Genomic DNA, 22,613 nt, shown 5'->3' with positions numbered 1-22,613 from the left:
GCGTGAGACTTGCAACACTGCACCCGGCGACCCCGACTCGGCTGGTGGAGAACCAACACCTCAGGGAGGACCCCCGGACTACTCTCCGACTGAGTACCAAAACCTGTCCCCCCTGAGCCCCCACAGCGCCGCCTGCAGAGGGAATCCCGAGGCTTCCCCTGACCGCGACTCTCTGAAACCTAAGTCCCGACGCCTGGAAAAGACCCTGCACCCGCAGCCCCCAGGACCTGAAGGACCGGATTTTCACTGGAGAAGTGACCCCCAGGAGTCCCTCTTCCTTGCCCAAGTGGAGGTTTCCCCGAGGAAGCCCCCCCTTGCCTGCCTGCAGCGCTGAAGAGATCCGTTGATCTCTCATAGACTAACATTGCAAACCCGACGCTTGTTTCTACACTGCACCCGGCCGCCCCCGCGCTGCTGAGGGTGAAATTTCTGTGTGGGCTTGTGTCCCCCCCCGGTGCCCTACAAAACCCCCCTGGTCTGCCCTCCGAAGACGCGGGTACTTACCTGCAAGCAGACCGGAACCGGGGCACCCCCTTCTCTCCATTCTAGCCTATGCGTTTTGGGCACCCCTTTGAACTCTGCACCTGACCGGCCCTGAGCTGCTGGTGTGGTGACTTTGGGGTTGCTCTGAACCCCCAACGGTGGGCTACCTTGGACCAAGAACTGAACCCTGTAAGTGTCTTACTTACCTGGTAAAACTAACAAAAACTTACCTCCCCCAGGAACTGTGAAAATTGCACTAAGTGTCCACTTTTGAAATAGCTATTTGTCAATAACTTGAAAAGTATACATGCAATTGAAATGATTCAAAGTTCCTAATGTACTTACCTGCAATACCTTTCAAACAAGATATCACATGTTAAATTTGAACCTGTGGTTCTTAAAATAAACTAAGAAAATATATTTTTCTATAACAAAACCTATTGGCTGGATTTGTCTCTGAGTGTGTGTACCTCATTTATTGTCTATGTGTATGTACAACAAATGCTTAACACTACTCCTTGGATAAGCCTACTGCTCGACCACACTACCACACTACCACAAAATAAAGCATTAGTATTATCTATTTTTACCACTATTTTACCTCTAAGGGGAACCCTTGGACTCTGTGCATGCTATTCCTTACTTTGAAATAGCACATACAGAGCCAACTTCCTACAGTGGCGGTTTATATTTTTTTAGCTACTCTTGGAGTAATGGCTCTCCCTTTAACAGGCTCCTCAAACACTTGTTTTGAGTGTTTTAGCATTCCGGGTAGCATAGGAAGACTGATATTGGCTGTGTGTGGACGACAGTGTATTAAAAAGAAAGTCGTCTTCAATGGGCTCTGAATGAAGGCTGACATTATGAAATGCCGCTCCTCTTGACACCACCTGTACGTAGGCTGTACTATCCTCTGGTGGCGATGGTCTAGCTGGATAGCATTCCGGACTATTATCGGACACCGGTGCGTCAAAGGTCCCATGCGTCAGGGTCATCTTGACTCATTCCTGTATGAGTTGGGGATTGCATCATTGGTGGAGTGGCTACCGGTGATGGTTGCGGAGAGTGATGTGGGGATGGTGGCGGTGTTACTTGTTTAGCCACCTTTGCATGTGGCCGTTTGTCCTTGTCTTGTAAGGCAAGCTTGCGTTTCATTTTGACTGGAGGAAGTGCGCTGATCTTCCCTGTATCTTTTTGAATAAAGAGCCGTCTTTGTGTGTGATCTGGCTCTATTGTCTCTATTCCTGTCCAAATCTATGTGTCTTCATTTGTGTGGACAGTCCTTGTTCCTCAGTGTAGGAACTTGTTTTCGGTTCCGAGGCCGGTTGTTTCGGTACCGAAACCTTTTCGGCTGTTTTTTTCCGGCTCCGACGAAACCTTCTTTACTTTCGGTGTCGTGCTCTGTCGGTGTCGACCCGTTTCGGTGCCGCTTTCTCGATGCCGAATCTTCTCTGAGCCACTATCTCGGGCCCGAGATTGCTGTGTGCCGGTATCTCGACCGGAGTCGGATGACTTCGACACCAGCTCGCCCTTTTTCGGTGCCGATGAACGGTCACCCATTTTTCGGGTTAAGCCATGGCCTGTTGGCGGTGGCGTCCCCTGGGCTTTAGCGGTCTTCCCGTGAGTACTTTGTTTCGACGTTTTACTCAAGGTTTTCGGCGTTTCCTCGAGATCGATCTCCTCAGAGTCCGAATCCTGGGTGGAGAATGTTTCTTCCTCCTCCTCGAAACACCCTTGTCCTGTCGGCGCCGACGCCATTTGCAGTCTTCTTGCTCTTCGGTCCGAGTGTCTTCCTGGACCGAAACGCTCGACAGGCCTCACAAGTATCCTCCTTGTGTTCTGGTGACAAACACAAATTACAGACCAGATGTTGATCTGTATATGGATACTTGTTATGGCATTTTGGCCAGAAGCGGAATGGGGTCCGTTCCATCAGCCTTGAAGAGACACGTGGCCGGGCCGACCAGGCTCCGACGGGGATCGAAAAAACCACAAAGGGCCACCGGAGCTCTTCTTAATTCGGTGTCGATCTGTTGTAACTAACCCGATACCGAACGCAAACAATACCGACGATTTTTCCGAGATTCTAACTAACTTTCCGACCCAAAACACAGAGCGAAAAGGAACACGTCCGAACCCGATGCTGGAAAAAAAATAAAAATCTAAGATGGAGTCGACGCCCATGCGCAATGGAGTCCAAATGGGAGGAGTCCCTCGGTCTTGTGACTCGAAAAGACTTCTTCGAAGAAAAACAACTTGTAACACTCCGAGCCCAACACCAGATGGCGGGATGTGCACAGCATGTGTATCTGCAGCTACACATGCCATTGAATATATATATATATATATATATATTAGTGGAATACTCCATTTTTAGATGGCCGCCAATATCCACTCCATGACTTATGGATAATGAATTTTCAAAAAACGTATTGCTAGTAGGTGTGAGGAAATGCCTCCTTGGCATGGTTACCCCCTAACTGTTTGCCTTTGCTGATGCTAAGTTATGATTTGAAAGTGTGCTGGGACCCTGCTAACCAGTCCCCAGCATTACACTAGAAGTCGGGTATGTTTTCAGGGGGCATCTCTAAGATGCCCTCTGGGTTTATTTTACAATAAATTGCACACTAGCATCAGTGTACATTTATTGTGCTGCGAAGTTTGATACCAAACTTCCCAGTTTTCAGTGTAGCCATTATGGAACTGTGGAGTTCGTGTTTGGCAAACTCCCAGACCATATACTCTTATGGCTACCCTGCACTTACAATGTCTAAGGTTTTTCTTAGACACTGTAGGGGCATAGTGCTCATGCACCTATGCCCTCACCTGTGGTATAGTGCGCCCTGCCTTAGGGCTGTAAGGCCTGCTAGAGGGGTGACTTACCTATGCCACAGGCAGTGTAAGGTTGGCATGGCACTCTTAAGGAGTGCCATGTCGACTTAGTCATTTTCTCCCCACCAGCACACACAAGCTGTGAGGTAGTGTGCATGTGCTGAGTGAGGGGTCCCTAGGGTGGCATAAGACATGCTGCAGCCCTTAGAGACCTTCCCTGGCATCAGGGCCCTTGGTACCAGAGGTACCAGTTACAAGGACTTACCTGAGTGGTGGCAATTGTGGAGACAAAAGTACAGTTTAGGGAAAGGACACTGGTGCTGGGGCCTGGTTAGCAGGGTCCCAAGCACACTTTCAAATCATAACTTAGCATCAGCAAAGGCAAAAAGTTAGGGGGTAACCATGCCAAGGAGGCATTTCCTCACATATGAGGTCTTTAAAGATATATTTGTAAATATATATTTTTTGTGTATATTTTAAGGGATTTATATTTGTTGTATTACAACCCTGAAGAAGGCCTCTTCTAAATGACGAACCCCATTGGCTTTGCTATAAATATGGGCTGCTATAAGAAATGAAAGAATAAAGAAAATGTTCTAATGGATCTAAACTAAAGAATTAGACTTTCTGATACAGTTTATTGTGATGCTTTATCATTATTTGTATTGCTGCGAGTTTCCTTCTGCAGTTAAGGTGGATTCCTTTACTGTGGGTCTCGAGTCTAATGGCAGAGTTCGAAAGGAAGCGTCCCCAGGGATCAAGTGGACACGAACGTGGAGGGGGCTGTCAAACTCCAATATTTTTGGGGGTGTGGGGAAGATGCTACCTCCAGATTAACCGCAATCAAGCAACTTGCAGTTTTTACTGCAAAAATCTTAAGGCTGAAGAAAGTTTCAGGATAGACCCAGCCCACAGGCAGACATCTTTATTTAGAAACCAACCACACACAATGTACAGAAAAGCATCAGAGAAATGAATTTGGGATTTTCTCAACTAAAGAGCAAGAATTTGAGTGCTGAAGGAGAGGCCAGGGTTATTGCTTGCTGTTTCTAGTGCAGAACTCTGAAGAGGACTATCGGCTCGTCCTGGATGGGAACCTCTTCATTTCACAGATATTCAAAGGCGGCGAGTCTTCAAAATATCATCCCTGTAATTTCTTCTGGTATGTTCATGGCTTTAGTCAACCTTCTTGATGCCCATTTGCTCATTCGAAAGTAGCAGTCATCTCAAAAATTTCTCAGATTATACTTTGGGCAGTCACTACTAATTCTGCCTTCTTTCTGGAACTACAGCTAGTACAGCTCACCTTTGGTTGGCAACCCTACCTGGAACTGTTGACGATTGCTTAGTTGGACTACTGACTAATATGTGCTTGTTCTTTTTCCAATGGGGTGCAAGCAGTTTATCTTCTATTCAAGTGTCTCACCCGGCACAGGTTGCTCATCAAAGCAAAAAACAAAGATGGTGCCTTCTCAGCGATCTAGGCCATTGGCACCCACTTCAAAACAAACAGAAAAAGTCTATATCAGCAGACCACCAGCACAGATTTATGACCTACTGAATTATCAAGCCCAGCGATACTTTTCTAGTTATCAAGGCACAGAAAGCTCTCAAATTCTCATGACCAGAAATTGTTTCATGCTTCGACCCTTATATTATTATATGGTCATCCTCTATAAAAATAGAGATTAGGTTAATGGGATGCTAGCCATAGAGGCAAAGTTAGCATCAGTGGCAGAAGTTTACTTATTAACAGTATGTGGTGCACAACAGGAAATAATCATTTACTTGTGTGTTGTCATATGCTACACATCTTGATGGCAGGAAGCATGAACCTGGCAAGCGATCATCACATCCTTTATCTTCACAAATGTACCACAAAATGGTTTGGATACTTTTAAACATATTTCTCCTTGAAAATGTAACAAAGCAAACACATTTTATACAGAACCTTTCTTTATTCAGATCCAATTAAAGTAGCCCACACCTATGCCATGAGAACACAAGCTCCACCAACACCTTTAATCTTCTCTTCTGCCCTCCTGCTGAAAAACTTGGCTTTTACAATTACAGGCTGTTTTGGTAGTTTTCCTTTCCCTAAGACTTTGTAGTAGCCCTAGGAAAAAAAAAAAAAAGAAGACTGGATGAAAATACAAATACTTCAGTAGCATGATAGTCACATAAAACAGCTCATTTATGTCCAGTTTTCACACAAAGAATTAGGAATTCCTAAGCTCTAGAATACCATAGACCACAAAGTATTTTTAATGCAGCATTGTAGGGTTTACTCCAGCCTTCCTAACGGCCAGCAGTCAAAGGGTTAATTAAACTTGTCAGAGTGAACTGGGTGTGACCGGAAATTATAACTTAATTCAGACAAGGTCGAGTCTGTCCCTTGAATATAAAGAGTTGCATTAAGTACCAAGAAAATTTTATTTTGGGTGGGTGCTCCATAAGTTGTCATTCAAGCAGGGCCAAGACCCAGAAAAGATCGCACCCAACACCATAACATATAGAACAGATTTATGTGCGAGTCCATCATATTACTAGATATGTGGATAATATTTTGAGGAACATTACAAACAGGAAGTACAAAAACTTTTTTTGTTACAATTTAAGAGTGTGGTAGTGCCATAGTGACTTTCGAAATGGTGATGGATTAACACTAAATTATTTTTACCGAGTCAAAAATAACGCCACTTGGCATTTCATGCATCACCTTTTAAAAAACGAGTTTTATTTTGAAAACTATTGTTAACAGTGCCAAGAAAGTTACACTAAAGGTACACGCTGCAAACTCATGTCTTGTTTAGCTTTAGATTTCACAACGCTATTTTGTAGTCTCAGGAAAATATCGTAGAACTAGAGTTTAAATTTTTTTTTTATTGATCATGCAATAAAGGTACAGCTAGACAGGGGTGCCGAAACCCACAATATATTTCAAATGGAACAGGGTAGAGAGAATGAGCACCTTAAGGGAGTTAACACTCGAGGTGATTCAAATTAGAGTTTTGAGGATTGGAGGCAGTAGGGTTTTCTAACGAACGAACCATTTTTTAAATTAATTTTGTGGAAAATCAGAATCAGCATATCTTCATGAACATGCCTACCTGAACTCATTTAAAAAATAAAAAAAAACTACTGGCTTGTATACATTTGGGGCCTCATATCTGATGCTGCCAAATCCTATGTAACATGCACATTAGTCAAGACTGTGCAAAAAAAAAAAAAACTACGGGTTACAGGTAATAGTGCAACAATGCTGTGCGCATTGCTCAACAAACGTTGCTTTTTTTCTCTCATAAAACATTTGTTTTTGTGACGAAACCGTGAACTGATAATGCATTGTTAATTTTTAGCTGACAGATTAAATTGATCTTCGGTATGAGCACCAAGGGGATTATAGGTTAATGCAAATGATTTCCAGTTATAAACAGGTAGATATTCAAATCCATTTGTGGCACTTATAATTTCATCGTTGCTTTGAAGAGGGCGAGGGGCGCTGGGATACCAGTGGTCTCGAGTTTAGGATTCAATAGCTCTTGCTTCAATTTAAATGGGCCAGTGTAAATGAGGTGGGTTTTTAGGTATAAAATAATTTGCTTCACTGAGACTAATACTAATCCATTAATGCTTTATTTACACTCCTACTAGTAGCCTCATCCAAAGAGGTATCAAACCACCCACGATGACAAACCCATAAAACGGAATATCAGGGAAGAAGTGTTGTTACAGAGGAGGTAAACCTGTAAATATAAGTTAAAGTTTAAATTTAGGGGATATTAAAAGAAAAACATCTGTGACCCCTAGTGCTTAGAGTAGTCTAGATTAATAATTAAAAGCCTCTTATTTTAAATATCCTTCCTTTATAATACTTCACAACCCTAAATAAATTTAAAAAAACGAAATTCAATTATAATATACCTGTGACTGAACCGGTGACTGGCTGGGTTACAATTAACAGCAGCCAGTGAATAAAGATCAGCAGTTAATTTCCGAGGCCGTTAGCACACCAAGACAATGAACAGTGCCAGGATGCGACTCTATAGTCTCGGTGTTAGCGTGAGTAACACATTTGTAAAGTATAAGACAGATGGTATCCTCGAGCATCAACTGCTGGTAGAACCACTAAAAAAAAAACAATTACATTGGGAAACAAAACAACAACAAAAAACCTGCATAACTACATTGGACTAAACACCAAATAAACATACCGAGTGTACTACATCGATGATAGGGGCTGGTCCCTCAGGATTCTTCGCATAGTTAAGCCTGGTCTGCTCACTAACTAGAGTCCAGAGCTTATCCAGGTTGATTGTTGGACAGAACTGCTGATTCTTCTTAAGATGGAAATATCTCATACCAACTTTGCCGAAATACCCTGGATGACTGGAAAAGTTAAAAAGAATAAGTAAAAATCAACACTGGAGCACATACCACAAACTCAGTTTTCTCTGCCTTCAAAGTTACAAACAGTAGGTAAGATTATATAGATTCAAACTGCTAACTACAAATTTTAAAAGCACCTTACATTCTCACAAAACTAGCAAACATTTGATTTTAAACAATACCTATATTGTGCCAACCACTTGCAAGCAAGGAAGGTTGTGCACAAACGGGGGTACTTGCCACACTGAATTACAGGGTATAAGAAAAGCCCCAAAGGGTCACTAACAAAATCTGGCTAAGACATTCCATGCAGGTGCACAATGCCGAGCCAATCCTGCAAACTAGCCGAGATGACTTTGCAATAAAGAAGCAAACAGTGCCATGAGCCTATAGTCTTCTTATTTCTGCCAGTCATTCCTTCTTGTTTTCTAATACTTGAGACATTTCAGATTCATAACGTTCAGCCATTTTCAAGATACATAGAAGGTAACAGTAAATCTAGTCGATATTTTGGCCACGATGTTCAGCAGTTTGTTTCCTCCATGGTATTTGGACACACAAGCCAGTATCTGGGTGTCCATTTTTTTTTTTTACCATTATACAAAACAGCCTACAACACTTGGGACCACAGCATGGGGCTAGTAGAGGAGAAAATGGTGGAAGTTAATGGCAAACCTTTCATTCTCTCCCCCCCCCCCCCCCCCCCAAGTGGGATGACATTCAGACCAGTGTGACTATTTACACTTCTCTCTCCCCAAAGTAATTAATGGGCATGCTTCCAAGAAATTAAGGTCAGATGTCCAAAAGAGGCATAGCTCACAAATAAAAAAAAAAGGGCCCCTATTTCCCTCAGTTGACTCCAATGGAGACAGAAATAGAGTTGCTCGTTTAACTGCAGGACTAGCTGTACACAGGGAAAAATGTGCAGAAATGACCACCACCTGGGCCAGAAACGGCTTCCTAACTGCTCAACCGAGCAACCAGAGGGCATTCTAAACAAGGGCAGATCTTCAAGGGGTCCGAGGAACAAAATGTCAAAGCCCACAGGTCAAGCTCAAGGGTGGAAATTAACTTCACTAGAGGCTACACTGTTCTAAACGTTCTGCCTTGAAGGCTAGTCATCGGATTTCGTCCAGGAACAGGGACCGCAGCCTAAGAATTCAGCACACAAATTCGCACGTGATTTAATGAATTTATCCATACATTACTAGATAAACATTGTCAAAAGCAAGCTCTGAAGTGTCAAGAGATTATATGCAGTAGTTTACAGAGTAGCCACATTGAGGGGACACAAAGCAGTGCAGCTGGTACTAGTGCATACAAATCAAGAGACCCAAAATGACTGGCATGTTTGAGATATCAGCAAACCCTAACAGTTATGACCTCGCACAGTTAAATTAGGTCACAGGTAAGGGCTCTATTTGGGGGGGGGGGGGGGTGGAAAATCAACTAGGTACAGTACAATGAGTGTAACCAAGTAGTTTTAAGACTTATCATGGAAACTAATCAGCTACAGCAAGAAGTTTCAAAGTTGGTTTGAGTCTCTTGAAAGTCAGTCTCGTCCAAGACTTCAGTTTGTGTAGCAAAAAAACTGAGCAGAGAGGACTCCAGCATACTGACACCCAAAAGGACAGTCACTCTGAAGAAAACCGTTTATTCAGTATTTATACAGATCGTAGTGTACTCAGTTTGACATCAAGCCTCGAATGTTCAAAATAATCAAGTTTTGCACATGAAAGACAAATCTGAAAATCGGTACATTTACAAATATTGTGCTCCTACAATATCCTTGGATAAAAATTGTAAACATTATGTACATTAGAAGGTAAAAGTCGTCTTCCTGCTCAACGTGTGCTTTTGTGAATTTGCCAATTATCTTCAAGTCGCGCCAGACAAGCCCATAATTAGACTACTTAGGTCAGTACATCAGAAACTTACTATTTGTCAAAGTTGATTCTATGATGATGCATGCCACCAGCATTTCCTCGGCCTCCAGGATGCTTTCTGTGTTTACCTGAAATTAAGAAAAAGATCATTAATTAACAAGCCATTGCCACACAAACTACATTCCCAGAAAGCAGTCAAGCCCCCGGCTTTCAAGTAAAACAAGGACAACGGACACCACAGTCACTTGTAAGGTAAATCGTGTGGGAAAAAAAGAAATCCTACGCCACTGGCCATGGATGTGACAAAACACAGCCACCACAATGCTATGTGGCCCAGAGCACTACTGCAAGGTATATCAAAGACATCCAGCATTGTGAATACACTGGACATGTGACTGAACCGGTGACTGGCTGGGTCACAAAGTACAGCAGCCAGTGAATAAAGATCAGTAATTTCTGTTCGAGAACTCTAGCACACCAGGACAACGACATATGTCAGATGTGACTCTAGTCTCGGTATTTAAAGCTCAGAAGAATTCTAAACAAAACCTTGTAAGAACCAGGCAGCGGAGACCACTGGCACCTCTAAATCACTGAGGAACAGCCACAATCCTGTAAGCACCCACAAATGCTCAGCTATTGAAACCATGAGGATGGCAATACTAGGACATTTACTGTAGCGGAGGACTGACAAGGTCTTATAAACTACTTTATATAAAATTATCTATATATTACCAACCTGTTTTTGTTGGCTTTAGGACTCTGGGCACTTTACCACTGCTAAGCAGTGGTAAAGAGCATATGCTGTCTAAATTGTATTGGTTTCTCCATGATGGGCATATATGATTTACTAGTGAGCCCCTAGTATTGTGCACAGGACCTGTAAATCAAATGCTACTAGTGGCCTGCAGCAATGTGCACCCACATGAGTAGCCCTGCAAACATGCCTCAGGCCTGCCTTTTCAGTGCCTGTGTGCAGTTTCAAACTGCCCTGTCAACCTGGCAAGTGCACCCACTTGCCAGGCCTAAACCTTCCCTTTTATTACCTGTAAGTCAACCCTAAAGTAAGCCCAAAGCAGCCCCATGGGCAGGATATTTAAAAGGTACGACATGTACATGCCCCGATAGTGAAATACTGCTAAACTGAGTTTTTTTTTACTATTGCAAGGATTCTCTCTCCCATTGGATGACATGGGGATTGTCTTAAAATATCCCAACTGGTCCTGCGAGAGTGGTGGGAGGAGTCGACACTTGCCCCCGAATAGGGCTGTGCCTGTCCTCACACAAAGAAGTCTCCAACTTCCTGTCGTGTGTCTGGGGCCCGCTTCTAAAGGTTCGCCAAAGGCTTCGACCAAGCTTGCCTCCCGTTTATAAGTCTCGGGGACAAAGACCTAACCTGCCAGCACCTGGTCTCTCCTTGCTGAGTCCTGACTTGCCAATTGGTGCCAAATCCAGTTCCTTGGCTCTTGGGAATGCATTCTGGCACACACACACAAAACAAAGGACATGGACCTCAGAGCGACTTTCAGACCACAGCCCCTGTCCAACTCCACACCACTGCCTGCATCAGGAGCCGTGGTCCCTGCTGAGCAATGGCAGCTGACCAATGCTACAGGCCCAACGCGCTGCAGCACCACTAAAGTTCTGCCAGTGTAAGTCCAGAACGCTGTGTCACCAACACCTGTGGCACCAGACTGCACAGCACAACAAGTTATTTGTAAATTAAGCGTAACTAATAAATGATAGAGAGAGATCAATTGAATCTGATAGGCCAATCATAAATGAATTACAGCAGCAGTTCTGAACCTATGATCCGTTGGCACGGAGGGTCCCAGATTCTTCCTTAGGGAGTCTGCAACGGTTTAGAAAATTAAATATTAGCAGAATAAAACGATAAATACATAAAAGGGCAAAATATAAGATTCAACGTTTCAAAAGGCTCTATTAATGTGAAGGAAGTTCACTACTGGAGGCTAAAAATTGTTAGCATCCATAGATTGATTTGTGGGAGCAGCCAAGAAAAGCAAAAGAAATGTAGTATGAACAACTGGTGGCCTCAATTGATACCCTGGATAATGCCTTGCATATCAGTTGCAAGAGGTGACAGATGAGAAAGGCAGTTTTGGGTGGGGGTTTTCAGATTGTGTAAATTTAAGGAATGAAATGCAGCATCATGTGCATGTACAGCCCGGTCTGTCGACCATGTGCATTGTATCAATGTGGCAGACTTGGAAGGATTTTTTTTTTTTTAAGGGGGTGCATATCTCACCTAATGCATCTCTAATTAGCAGACTTGGGAGCAGAGAAAGAACAGAAGTTTGCACCCTGTCAGTGCTGAGGTTTATCAGCATAATAAGTGGGGCCGGGATAGTAAAAAAATAAGTCAGTGGCAGCCTCCTTGGTAGCGCTATTAGTCAGGTTAGGTTTGGCACAGTGCTGTGTTCTCGAACTGGCCACCAACAATCTCCCTGTGGCAGCCTTCAGAGATAACCTATATGGGAGAATCCTTTAATAGCCCCGTGGCACCGACATGTTTGCAGAGGATGCTTCCAGAAGCACGTATTTCTGCAGCCTGACTTGGTTCCATCTAGGCGGCACACAAATACCTGCCTGGGACTCGAAGAATGTAGATTTCAGACTGGGTCACAGCTGCTAGCGAAAATTCAACTGATCTCCACAAACTAAGTGAACCCGAAGGCTGGGGAAGGGCTTTTGCTGGGCCAGAGTGTATGTTCGTCTAAGTTCTAAATGCCCCAGACAAGACCGCCCATAACTGTTCGATGCTCCTCCGTTAGGCACCACAAGCTTATTCCAAGAACAGTGATCACACTATACAGGTGTGAGTGAAGCCCAAAAGAAACAGACTTTGGTGCTTAAATCCTGGCAGTGATCTTTATTTTTAACAGCAGTTCCAGGGATGGCCATATTCAGCATAAGCAATGTATTTTCAGTGGAGATATAAAATGTACTTAAATTCAGTCTACGTTTCTTTTATCACTATATTGGCACTGACAATGGCCTGTCAGTCCAAGGAGGGCAGCTGGAAGGGTTTAGGGCTTTAATTTGCTACAAAAGGGGCATGCACAAAGCCTACTCACAGTTAAGTGTAAGGGGAGAACGGAGAAAGAAGGCCTTTGCTCTTTGAGCACTCTGTAGAAAGTTGGGCACTAGTCCGGTAGAAAGGGGAGTTGGTTACAGAAACCGTTTTGTAGAGCTGGGGCAGGGGACTGTTTGATTTCAATAAACACCTCTGGCTGATCCAGAGGCTCCTTTCAGGGATAGTAGGCATGTGGCATTGTGGATGCAAGCTACAGTGATGCCATGTGAGATCACGTGCAGCAAGGAAACGGGAGATGCTGCCAAAAGCGGGAAGGGTTGCACATGAGAGCTTTTATCCCATTTGTTAGTGTCCTGCCACCGCCCCAACCACTGGCCAGTAAATCCTAACAAAGTGAAACCTCACCCAAAGCTCAGGAAAGTATTTTCTGACCAGTTGCAACATTCTGGTGGCCTTTACTACAGTGAATCCTGACTATCAACTGCTGTCCCTGTGGTCCTGCAAGTCTTAGTGGTACCCAGAAGATAAAACCTATACAAACCAGTTTGTCATACCCTTAAGGTGCTTCATCACGGCCTGAAATTGTGCCTAGGTCTCAGGCAAACGTGAACAGTTGTAACAGTGCTTTTCTTTTTGCTCTTTGCCTCTTAAGTCTTTGCACATTCCTACCCCCATTAGAGATTGTTGTTGTCCTGTATTTCAATAGACTGGAATGTGATATTTATTGTGCTGCTTGTTCTACTGTTTAGAAGTTTTAGTACAGATATTCTACACATTTTCAGGTTAAGCATCTGCTCAATGCAACAGCTACCAGGGGTTGCGGTCACTTACATTATTGAATCCTTGTGGTGGACCTAACAAGCTGGTGACTATCACTTGTGGCAGATGTTATACTGGGGTTTATTCTTTGTTGGAATTTTTATCTACGTTAGCAATTCACATTGCATGTTTCTTTAATCTGTATTGTTTGCATTGGACTACGCTTTGTTCTGTAGCAATGGCTTGCGTGGACAACAGCTGATGCTCCTGCATGTGCTTTGTTGGTTTACTTATGGACTAAGTTAAACGCGTCTAAGTTCATTTCAACATACAAACAAAAGTCGTAGCACTCGTGGTATAAAAACAGAGTTAGACGTTGTACGTATGTCCAGTCTTCTTCGTAAATTATCAACCAAACTTGTGTTTGTATCACAGTCCAAGTTTTATTAGTACTGTTCAGAAATCCTCCAAAAGAACAGCCTATTTAAAATGTTCAGATATCCTCCATAAGAACAGCCAACACGTGTTTCATCCTCTGAGAAGTATCTCTCATTAAGGACTTCATCAGGGCTGAAATAAAATAAAGTAGTATCTATGTATATGTTGTGGAATAAAAGATAGAAGCAGAAAATTGGACCAAATTCAAAATGTGACAATAGTGCGGTTATGCAAATGCATGCTCTATTGTGACTAGTGTGATAATCATTAGAAAAAGGAAAAACACAAGCTAACAAAACAACCCAATTAATAATAACCTTGAATCCAATAAAAACACCTCGATCCGTGATCAAAGTTAAGGTCTAAAAGCGTGACAAAACATGTCTAAAGATCAGAGTGCCGAAAATTCATTTTCAAACTCAGTGCACATCACTGTAGACAATCAAATTAAGGGTAATCCATGTGACTAAAGTAAGAAAGGGACCCCGATTTGTGTAAAAAATCTATCATAAACAATGTGGGGCGAGACTTCTGATGATAGATTTTTTCCTGGATGTTTTCGATTATACTGGTAAACCTCTAAGTAACATTACTTTACACAAATCGGGGTCCCTTTCTTACTTTAGCTTGTGTTTTTCCTTTTTCTAATGATTATCACACTAGTCACAATAGAGCATGCATTTGCATAACTGCACTATTGTCACATTTTGAATTTGGTCCAATTTTCTGCTCCTATCTTTTATTCCACAACATATACATAGATACTACTCTATTTTATTTCAGCCCTGATGAAGTCCTTAATGAGAGATACTTCTCAGAGGATGAAACACGTGTTGGCTGTTCTTATGGAGGATATCCGAACATTTTAAATAGGCTGTTCTTTTGGAGGATTTCTGAACAGTACTAATAAAACTTGGACTGTGATACAAACACAAGTTTGGTTGATAATTTACGAAGAAGACTGAACATACGTACAACGTCTAACTCTGTTTTTATACCACGAGTGCTACGACTTGTTTGTATGCTTTTGTGTTTCTCTGGAAACATTGGAGGATTGAGGGAGATCCTCTTGTCAGAAGCACCGTGCCATGAACTAAATGTGTGATTTATTCTATGGACTTTCTGTGAGCGCCCATATCCTATGAGTATCTTCCTCGTTGTCACTGTTTTGATTAAGTTCATTTCAACATTTTCCAAGATCTGCGCTGTTCTCTTCACCGAGAAACATCAGTCTACCCCCAACCCAAATTGTTTTACATACCCACAAAAGCATCTGGATAGCAAGGGTAAAGTGAGGTACAAAACCTGATTCTAAAAAATCTCCTTTATTTAATGTCACTGGTAGGGACGTTACTGCCAGCTGTCATGTCACATAATGTGCACACAGAGAAAACAATTGCATTACACACCTATGCGGCCATGACCATGGCTCACGTGGCCTCTGAGTTTTCTGGTCTTCCTCGTTCTGGCTGGCTAGGAAAAAAACAAAAAGGCAAAGAAATGTAATATTCAACTGTTGATCTTTAGATATGACACTTAAGCATTTTAAATCACATGTCACTGACCAGGTGACTGGCTTGGTCCAAAGAAACCAAAGCCAGTGAATAAGGACCAGTAGTTATTCTACGAAAGCTCTAGCACACCAAGACAATGAACAGTGTCAAGATGAGACTCTAGCCTCGCTTTAATGAACTCAACTGTACATCTACTTATTATTCCGTAAGTACAATATACCTGTAAACTATTAAGTAAACAGTATAGCGATATAATATCTCGACACATTAAACAAATCCAGGACTGTGCAAAATTCCGCAAATAAAGTGAAAAACTAGTATTTCGTGTTGTATGTTAGTGAGAAATGCATCCCCGCATACGTTTTCGACACAGGCGCATGTTGCTTTAAAATACAGTGCGAAGTTTTGCCATTTTTACCCTACTCGTGCGCTTAGATCGTGCCACAAACGCTTCGAGATTACATCACGTGGCATAATGTAATGAAAAACGCTTAACAGTCAACACAAAATTACGCTAGCCTAAGTTTCATACACAGGTAAATACGATATCGTTCAACTCCGCCTTTCCAAGGGACGAGAGTCTTTGGTACAAAAGATGCCAATATTTAGTACGCGTGAGGTTCCGAAGGATTCGACAGTTAACAGCGGATATCTTTCAGATTGCCTGACTCGTCACGAACTGGCTACCTTTTAAGCGCCGTTTGCCTTAAACTCCATTTAAGAGCACAATGATACAGCCACACTCATGTGTTGATATCCCATGAACAAACTGCTGCTAATGAATCAAAACGCGGGTTCCCAAAAATATTGCCGCCCTCAGTTCCTCGTGTTTTTAAATAACTCCCACAACAGAACGTGACAATTCCTCTCCGACTAGAAAAGACTAGCTCCCGCAAAGACCAACTACGAATTACGTAAGGAAATTTGGGGAACGAATTATTTCTTTGGATCTGTGAGACTATCAGGTCTATCTTAAAAATCAACAAAACGGGCCACTAGAAAGAAAAAAAAAAAAATGTCTCGACGATATTGAGCTACCAAACTTCTCCCCTACATGAGGTGTCTCCTACAGCGGAGCCCGAACTGACAAACCACATAAACTCGAGGAGACCAAATATGCTTTACAAATTCGACTCACAAAAACAAGATCATCCGTAACCAACTCACAAATTACCTAAAAGGAAGAGCGCTCCGCAAACCACCACCTACCATCTTGGCAGCAGCAGCAAAAAGAGGAAACTCGGGTTGAAATCTCGCGATAGCTAGAGCACAGGAAATGCCACAATCTCCGCCCAGTGATGACAGAGATTACCACGTGCTTTTATGAAGATATAAATATGTATGAGGCTTAGTTGTTGTGCCGGATAACACTATGATGTTTAAATATGACTTTACTGGCGTTCAAGAAACAAATGCTCTATCCTGTTAGTTTTTTTTATAGCCAAATTTCACGGTAAAAGGCTGCTCCGTTATACCTGCCTCCCGGGGAAAGCGACATTAACCAATCCGGCGAGACGACGGGTTCGACAGAACCATTTCCTACGTGTTTAGACGGCTAGACACAAAGAACGGGCAAAAGTCAGGACTAACTTGGTGGCCATCTTTGAATAGCAATCTTTTCGGTAAATTCAAATTAGTACTGTTAGGAGAGGGTTGAACTGCAGAAAGATTTCGGAATTGTAGCAATTAACCTTAATAAGCAGGCAAATTAGTCATTTTTAAAATGACTTAGGGAAACACTCTTAGTTTGACTTAGGGTCTCCAGAAACAAAACAAATGGTACTAGATTAAAAATAAATCATTGTCGCTTACAGTCAGCTAAAGTTGCAGGTAAAGGAGCGGAACTTTAAAGCTCGGATTCTTCTAGTGCGCGAAGGCAAGACTGCTGACATCCCGAGGTAATGTTCGTTTCTACTTCTAGTGCTCGGAGCGAAGTGTTCTGCCCCCGGTAGTGTTTCTTTTGGGTTTCTCGTGGTTTAGTTGTCGCGAGATTCTTTTCAGCCCTTTCTTCTGCCGCCACCAATATGGTAAGTTCAGGAGTGGGTAGGGTAGCGTGGTAGCCTATGGTTTCAGTTGAGTCTGCTCACTGAGGGTTGTTTGTTTTGTCTGGACGTCCTTTACGGTCAGTGAAACCAAAAGAATAGGAGTTCTCATTAGTATGTGTTGTAAAAGTAGGTTCAACACTGGTTTTATTGTTTTTGGGGAGGAATATTATGTATTACAGAGGTTAAGTGTGTTTTAAAGGAGGTGATGTACCGTGGTCAATGCCTATCAGTTGTAGCTAGGCAGATGCCACGTTTCCTATTACGTGAAAAGGTCACAGACGAATAGGTACCTTGCAAGTAATATAAAAGTACCTTTTACTTTACTTTTGTGTGGCGTTTGCCTGGATACGGTGAAACATGTTTTAGTTTGCAGTTAATTATTAGTACCATGATGTGTACAGTCGGTTTGCTATAGTTCTGAAAAATGAGTTTGGCAACCAAAATTGCTTTGATAAACCTTCGGTATTTTCCCGGAGGGCCTTCTCGCATGAAATAATTTAGTTGAGGGACAGTAGTGCACTATCTCAAAGTTTTTGCCTTATTTTACGCAGAAACACTTTAGCGAAGGTTTCCTTTATCGTTCTTAAAGTATACGGAACGCGGAGACTCTTTACTTGCACAGGGTCGTTCTCAGGCGTTTATTTTGATCAAGACGAGTCATTTTACTCTATTTTTGGATGGTTAATTCATTCCATAATCGTGGTTCCATTTATAAACCTATTTGACTGGTCATTTGAGTTACCAGGTTGATTGTGCCCGATTGTATCAGAGTTGCTGCTCCGGTACCATCTCCTAAGGCGTACTTCTACTACGAGTAGCTCATGAGCTACCGGTAGATATTTAGCTGCCTATAATTTGCTCTCTTCTGTGCTCCCCGACCTACTAAATTACACGTGTTTGCTTGGTTGATTTAATATATGTACACTACAGTTGTAAAGCATGTATTGCAAGGGAAAATCTTTGTGTTTTCCGTACTCCTAAACTGAAGATTGGAGTAAAATAGTTGCAATGGAGTGAAAAATCATGTGGTGTTGGGAAGACTTACTATTAATGTAATTACCTTGATGCCCGGGGCGTTGTAACTGTGGCTATTATGTAGTAGCTTTGCACACTGACACAGCCTTTTCTGCATTACTACTGGCAAACAGGCCTGGTGAACTGTGGTGGTCCCCTCCGGTATTCTTGCATATTGTGATCACTAATATAAACTCTTCTGATGTGTTCACTTTAATACAATAGTATTAGTAGCTAAGGATGATTTTCATTGTAGAGTGGCGACCCCCTCCTAGAGTAAGGTTGGCTTCTTCCTACCATTAGCATTGGTAGGTCAGTCGTAGAATGGGAGTAAGTTAGTTGTTGAACGAAATTATATCATAGGCACCGGATACAAGTAGTAATAACAGTAACCACCACAGATAGTGCCTAATAACCTCTCACTGCCCCCACAACCAGAAATAAGGCTTCACAATTTCAGACTGACTTTTTCTGTTATGTGCAAACACATGGGTTGCTTAGCAGGTTCAAGCAAGGCAGTGACTGCTATTAAAGAACAAAAAGTAAAACAAAAAAAACCCTTACTCTCTTGCCCCCAAAATGCCCTCTTGGAACTAGATTTGACACATAGTCACAGTTCTATCAAAATGTACTAGTAATAAACACTGCATTCAATATTTGAGCAGGCTTTACAAAATTGTTTGTGCTTGGGCAAATACAGTTTTCCCTGTGCATTTTCCACTTTATCTACCATTCTGTGTAAACTTGGACACATGTTCCTCATTAGAAATGAGTGCCAAGGACATTACCAAGGCAGGGTCCCAGTGCAAGTTTTATTTGAACATCACCATATATATATATATTTTTTTAATTGAGTTTCAATCAATAATAATGGCCACACACTGGATGACAAAAACATGCCCAGCCCCACCCTTCCCCTCCTTGTGATTAGGTATTACACAACAACGCTGGCCCATATCTAAAAGGCAATGGAAAGCCACTTTGCGTGGCTTTATATGGCATTGTAGATATGGAGTAAGGAAACACAGTGCAAGTCAATGCGTTGGCTAACTGCGTCAAAGAGGTATCCCATAGGCTGTGGGTGTTACCACCCAACGCCAATGGGTTTTCACGCTTTACCAGATTTACTGGGATTTGTAAGCCTAGTAATACGTCAAAAGCCTGCGCCTACAATAGGGAGGCGTAAAGGAGATGCAACAAGGAGAAATACTTCTATTTCTCCACATTTTTTTCCTTTTCTATGTGCCGCATTCTGTTGCGCTCATAGAAAGAGGAAAATGCCTCTTGTGATCGTTTTTGTGCAATAAGATGTCCCTTCCTGCACAGAAACAATCATCCCTGCAACACAGATGCTCTTGCACCATGGTGAAAGGGTGCCTGCGTTGGTGCATGGCAGCCAATTGTGCCCCAGTACAGGGGAAAAGGACAGGAATGCGCCCTATCTTGTGGATATGACACATTCCTGCCCTTTTCTTTTGACGTAGGGTGGTGCAGCAAGGCTTGCGGTACTGGCCTGCATCAAAAGATTGTAAATATGCACCTAAGAGGCAAGTCATACATCTTGTGTACCCTTTATGGGGTCTAGATTGTTATTATACATGGAGCAAATGTTTAGTCTATTTAATGAAACAAAAGACATCTTTTTTGTATTACAGAAATGCTTAACTCATACTTGAAGGTGCACTTATGTGAGAATGAAAAAAAAGGCGACTGTAAAATAAAATATTTGCCTAGGATCACACAATTTGGGACCTGTTTACAGGTCGAGTACATGAGTTAGGTCAAGTAGGTTATTCAAGTTCCTCGACCTTCACGTCTAGCAACAGTTTTTTATGATTTTTTTTGAGGCCTGGTCCAGATATTGAGCACTGTGTCTGTCACATGATCCAAATGCAACATCGATACAATAGAATATGTTGTGTGGCTTAGAGTTGAAGGAGTACCCCCCCCCCTCCTATTGCTGTGTTTACAGTGCCATATCTTGGTTAGGTCAAGCGTAGCTTCTTGTTAGGCTAAGGGTGATCTGCCCCGTGGTCTCAGATATATTTGTGATGTATCTGTATGTCTGTCCAGTTCTTAACCATAATATACTGCTTCCGGCAAAAGGGGCAGTTGTGATTTTTTCAAAAAAAAAAAGAAAGTCAGGATAATCTGTGCTGGGAGCATAAGTGTTTGAAAGCAACAGTGGGTCCCCATTTAGATCCACCACCACACCCACATATCTCCTGTTTTCATAGTTCTAAATGGGGCCATGGCCGCCATCCATATCAGTACACTCAAAGCCGATGCTGAGAAGCTAGCAAGCTATGTGGTTCCCCCCGGTTGCCTAATTTGGGGTGTTCACTTGCATTCAAGTGGTTTTCTTACAGCCTGATTATTTGTGCCTGTTGGCTATTCAAGTAGGAACAGATTCTTGTTTTTTATGGGGTTATTAATGCTTTTCACATTCCATAATGGTGCCTTTAACCCCAGTCTGATTTATACCATATTATGTTTATGCCCTGGTGATGCACTGTGTGTTACCTTCTGTGTTATTTGGTTGCGTGTGCCCAATCCTCAATGTGGTCCTCCCCCATCTCTTCTTAACACACTCAGTACCTATCGTACATACCCCCCCAACAAACAACCCCTGTTACTGGCGTATTCCCCAGATTTGGGTGACTTTCCTGGTCCCCTGTTTGGGTGACTTGCTACGGGGTTTTCACTACCATTTGTCACTAGTCAGTGCATCTAAACCTCTAATGTCACTCTAATACACAGTATTCGACCCACCCAAAGCATACACATATTACTTGAGTAGGTTCATTTGTTCAATATATTGCATCGTTTCCTCAGGTCTCTCAAACACTGTAGTTTACCTTGTACATTGATAAAGAGGTGGGAGAAGGATATATGGTAAGTTCATGTCTCTGAGTTTGTTTCACCTCCTTGAACGTGCATCGCTTTTTCGGAGTCACCAGTCCGTAATCAGGGTAGAAGGAGATCCGGTTCCCATTGTAATAATCTGTTCCTTGTTTTCGTTCCTCCTTAACCCCTTCGCTGCCAGGCTTTTTCCATCTCGGGTGTCAGGCCTTTTTTGGTTATTTGGTGCAGTTCGCACTTAGGCCCTCATAACTTTTTGTCCACATAAGTTACCCACGCCCAATTATTATTATTTTTTTCTCCAACATCCTAGGGGTTCTAGAGGTATCCAAGAAATTAGTCAAACTACAGTGAAAATTTAATTAAAAAAAAAATGGGGGAAAGGGGCTGCAGAAAAAAGCTTGTGTTTTTCCCTCCTGAAAAAGGCATCAACAAAGGGTTTGTGGTGCTAACATCACTATCTTCCCAGCTTTCAGGAACAGGCAGACTTGAATCAGAGATCCACATTTGTCAACACAATTATTGCATTTTACTGGGACATACCCCATTTTTACTCTCTTTGTGCTTTCAGCCTCCTTCCAGATAGTGTCAGAAATGGGTCTGAAACCAATGCTGGACCCCGGACAGCTAAACATTTCTGAACAGGAGACAACATTCTGAATTCAGCAAGGGGTCATTTGTGTAGATCCTTCAAGGTTTTCCTACAGAAATTAACAGCTAAATTACATTTTTAAAAATTGAAATTGAGGTGAAAAAAGAGCCATTTCTGTCCACGTTTTCTTCGATGACTTTTTCCAGCTTTGGCAGATTTTTTAAAGCAATACCGTTATGTCTGCTGGGTGCTTATTGTTGCAGTGATATATAGGGCTTGTAGGTTCCTCAAGAACCCTAGGTACCCAGAGCCAAAAAAGAAGCTGCACCCTGCAGTAGGTTTTCATTGTATACCGGGTATACAGCAATTCATTTAGTGAAATATAAAGAGTGAAAAATAGGTATCAAGGAAACCTTTGTATTTCCAAAACGGGCACAAGATAAGGTGTTTAAAGGGGTGGTTATTTGTGCATCTCTGAATTCCGGGGTCCCCATACTAGCATGTGAATTACAGGGTATTTCTCAAATAGACGTCATTTTTTTTTACACACTGTCTTACATTTGGAAGGAAAAATTGTAGAGAAAGACAAGTTAAACACTTGTTCTTCTATTGTGTGTTTCCCCACATCTCCCGATAAAAATGGTACCTCACTTGTGTGGGTAGGCCTAATGCCCACAACAGGAAACACAACATGGACACATCGCATTGTTACATTAAAATCTGACATGTATTTTGGAAAGT

The 22,613-nt window shown here is 42.3% G+C and overlaps 2 protein-coding genes and 3 non-coding genes across 5 annotated transcripts in view; 1 reads left to right on the top strand and 4 right to left on the bottom strand.

Annotated features, from left to right (window-relative positions):
• Positions 1–5,253: 5,253 nt before the first annotated feature.
• LOC138284641 (large ribosomal subunit protein uL15) lies at positions 5,254–16,619 on the bottom strand. Its single transcript, XM_069223664.1, has 5 exons — positions 16,569–16,619; positions 15,255–15,318; positions 9,643–9,718; positions 7,530–7,704; positions 5,254–5,431 (listed from the first exon to the last, which is right to left on the bottom strand). Exons 1-5 carry the CDS (start codon positions 16,569–16,571, stop codon positions 5,303–5,305), a joined length of 447 nt encoding a protein of 148 aa, XP_069079765.1. The 5' UTR covers positions 16,572–16,619; the 3' UTR covers positions 5,254–5,302.
• Positions 7,238–7,371, bottom strand: LOC138286279 (small nucleolar RNA SNORA3/SNORA45 family). The gene has a single exon (XR_011201940.1). It is a non-coding gene; the product is annotated as a small nucleolar RNA SNORA3/SNORA45 family (small nucleolar RNA).
• LOC138286277 (small nucleolar RNA SNORA3/SNORA45 family) lies at positions 9,978–10,108 on the bottom strand. Its single transcript, XR_011201938.1, has one exon. It is a non-coding gene; the product is annotated as a small nucleolar RNA SNORA3/SNORA45 family (small nucleolar RNA).
• On the bottom strand, positions 15,398–15,529 carry LOC138286273 (small nucleolar RNA SNORA3/SNORA45 family). The gene has a single exon (XR_011201933.1). It is a non-coding gene; the product is annotated as a small nucleolar RNA SNORA3/SNORA45 family (small nucleolar RNA).
• Positions 16,620–17,316: 697 nt separating the features above from the next.
• Positions 17,317–22,613, top strand: part of LOC138284642 (large ribosomal subunit protein uL15-like) — a 70,173-nt gene continuing 64,876 nt past the window's right edge. Inside the window, exon 1 of the mRNA XM_069223665.1 lies at positions 17,317–17,386. Within this exon, the coding sequence (XP_069079766.1) occupies positions 17,384–17,386 (3 nt within the window). The 5' untranslated portion in view covers positions 17,317–17,383. The remainder of the gene's footprint in view (positions 17,387–22,613) is intronic.

The sequence above is a fragment of the Pleurodeles waltl genome, chromosome 3_1 (genome assembly GCF_031143425.1).
Source record: "Pleurodeles waltl isolate 20211129_DDA chromosome 3_1, aPleWal1.hap1.20221129, whole genome shotgun sequence".
Taxonomy (NCBI): Eukaryota; Metazoa; Chordata; class Amphibia; order Caudata; family Salamandridae; genus Pleurodeles; species Pleurodeles waltl.
Note: the sequence above shows the minus strand (reverse complement) of the source record. Positions and strands in the feature narration are given on the sequence as shown.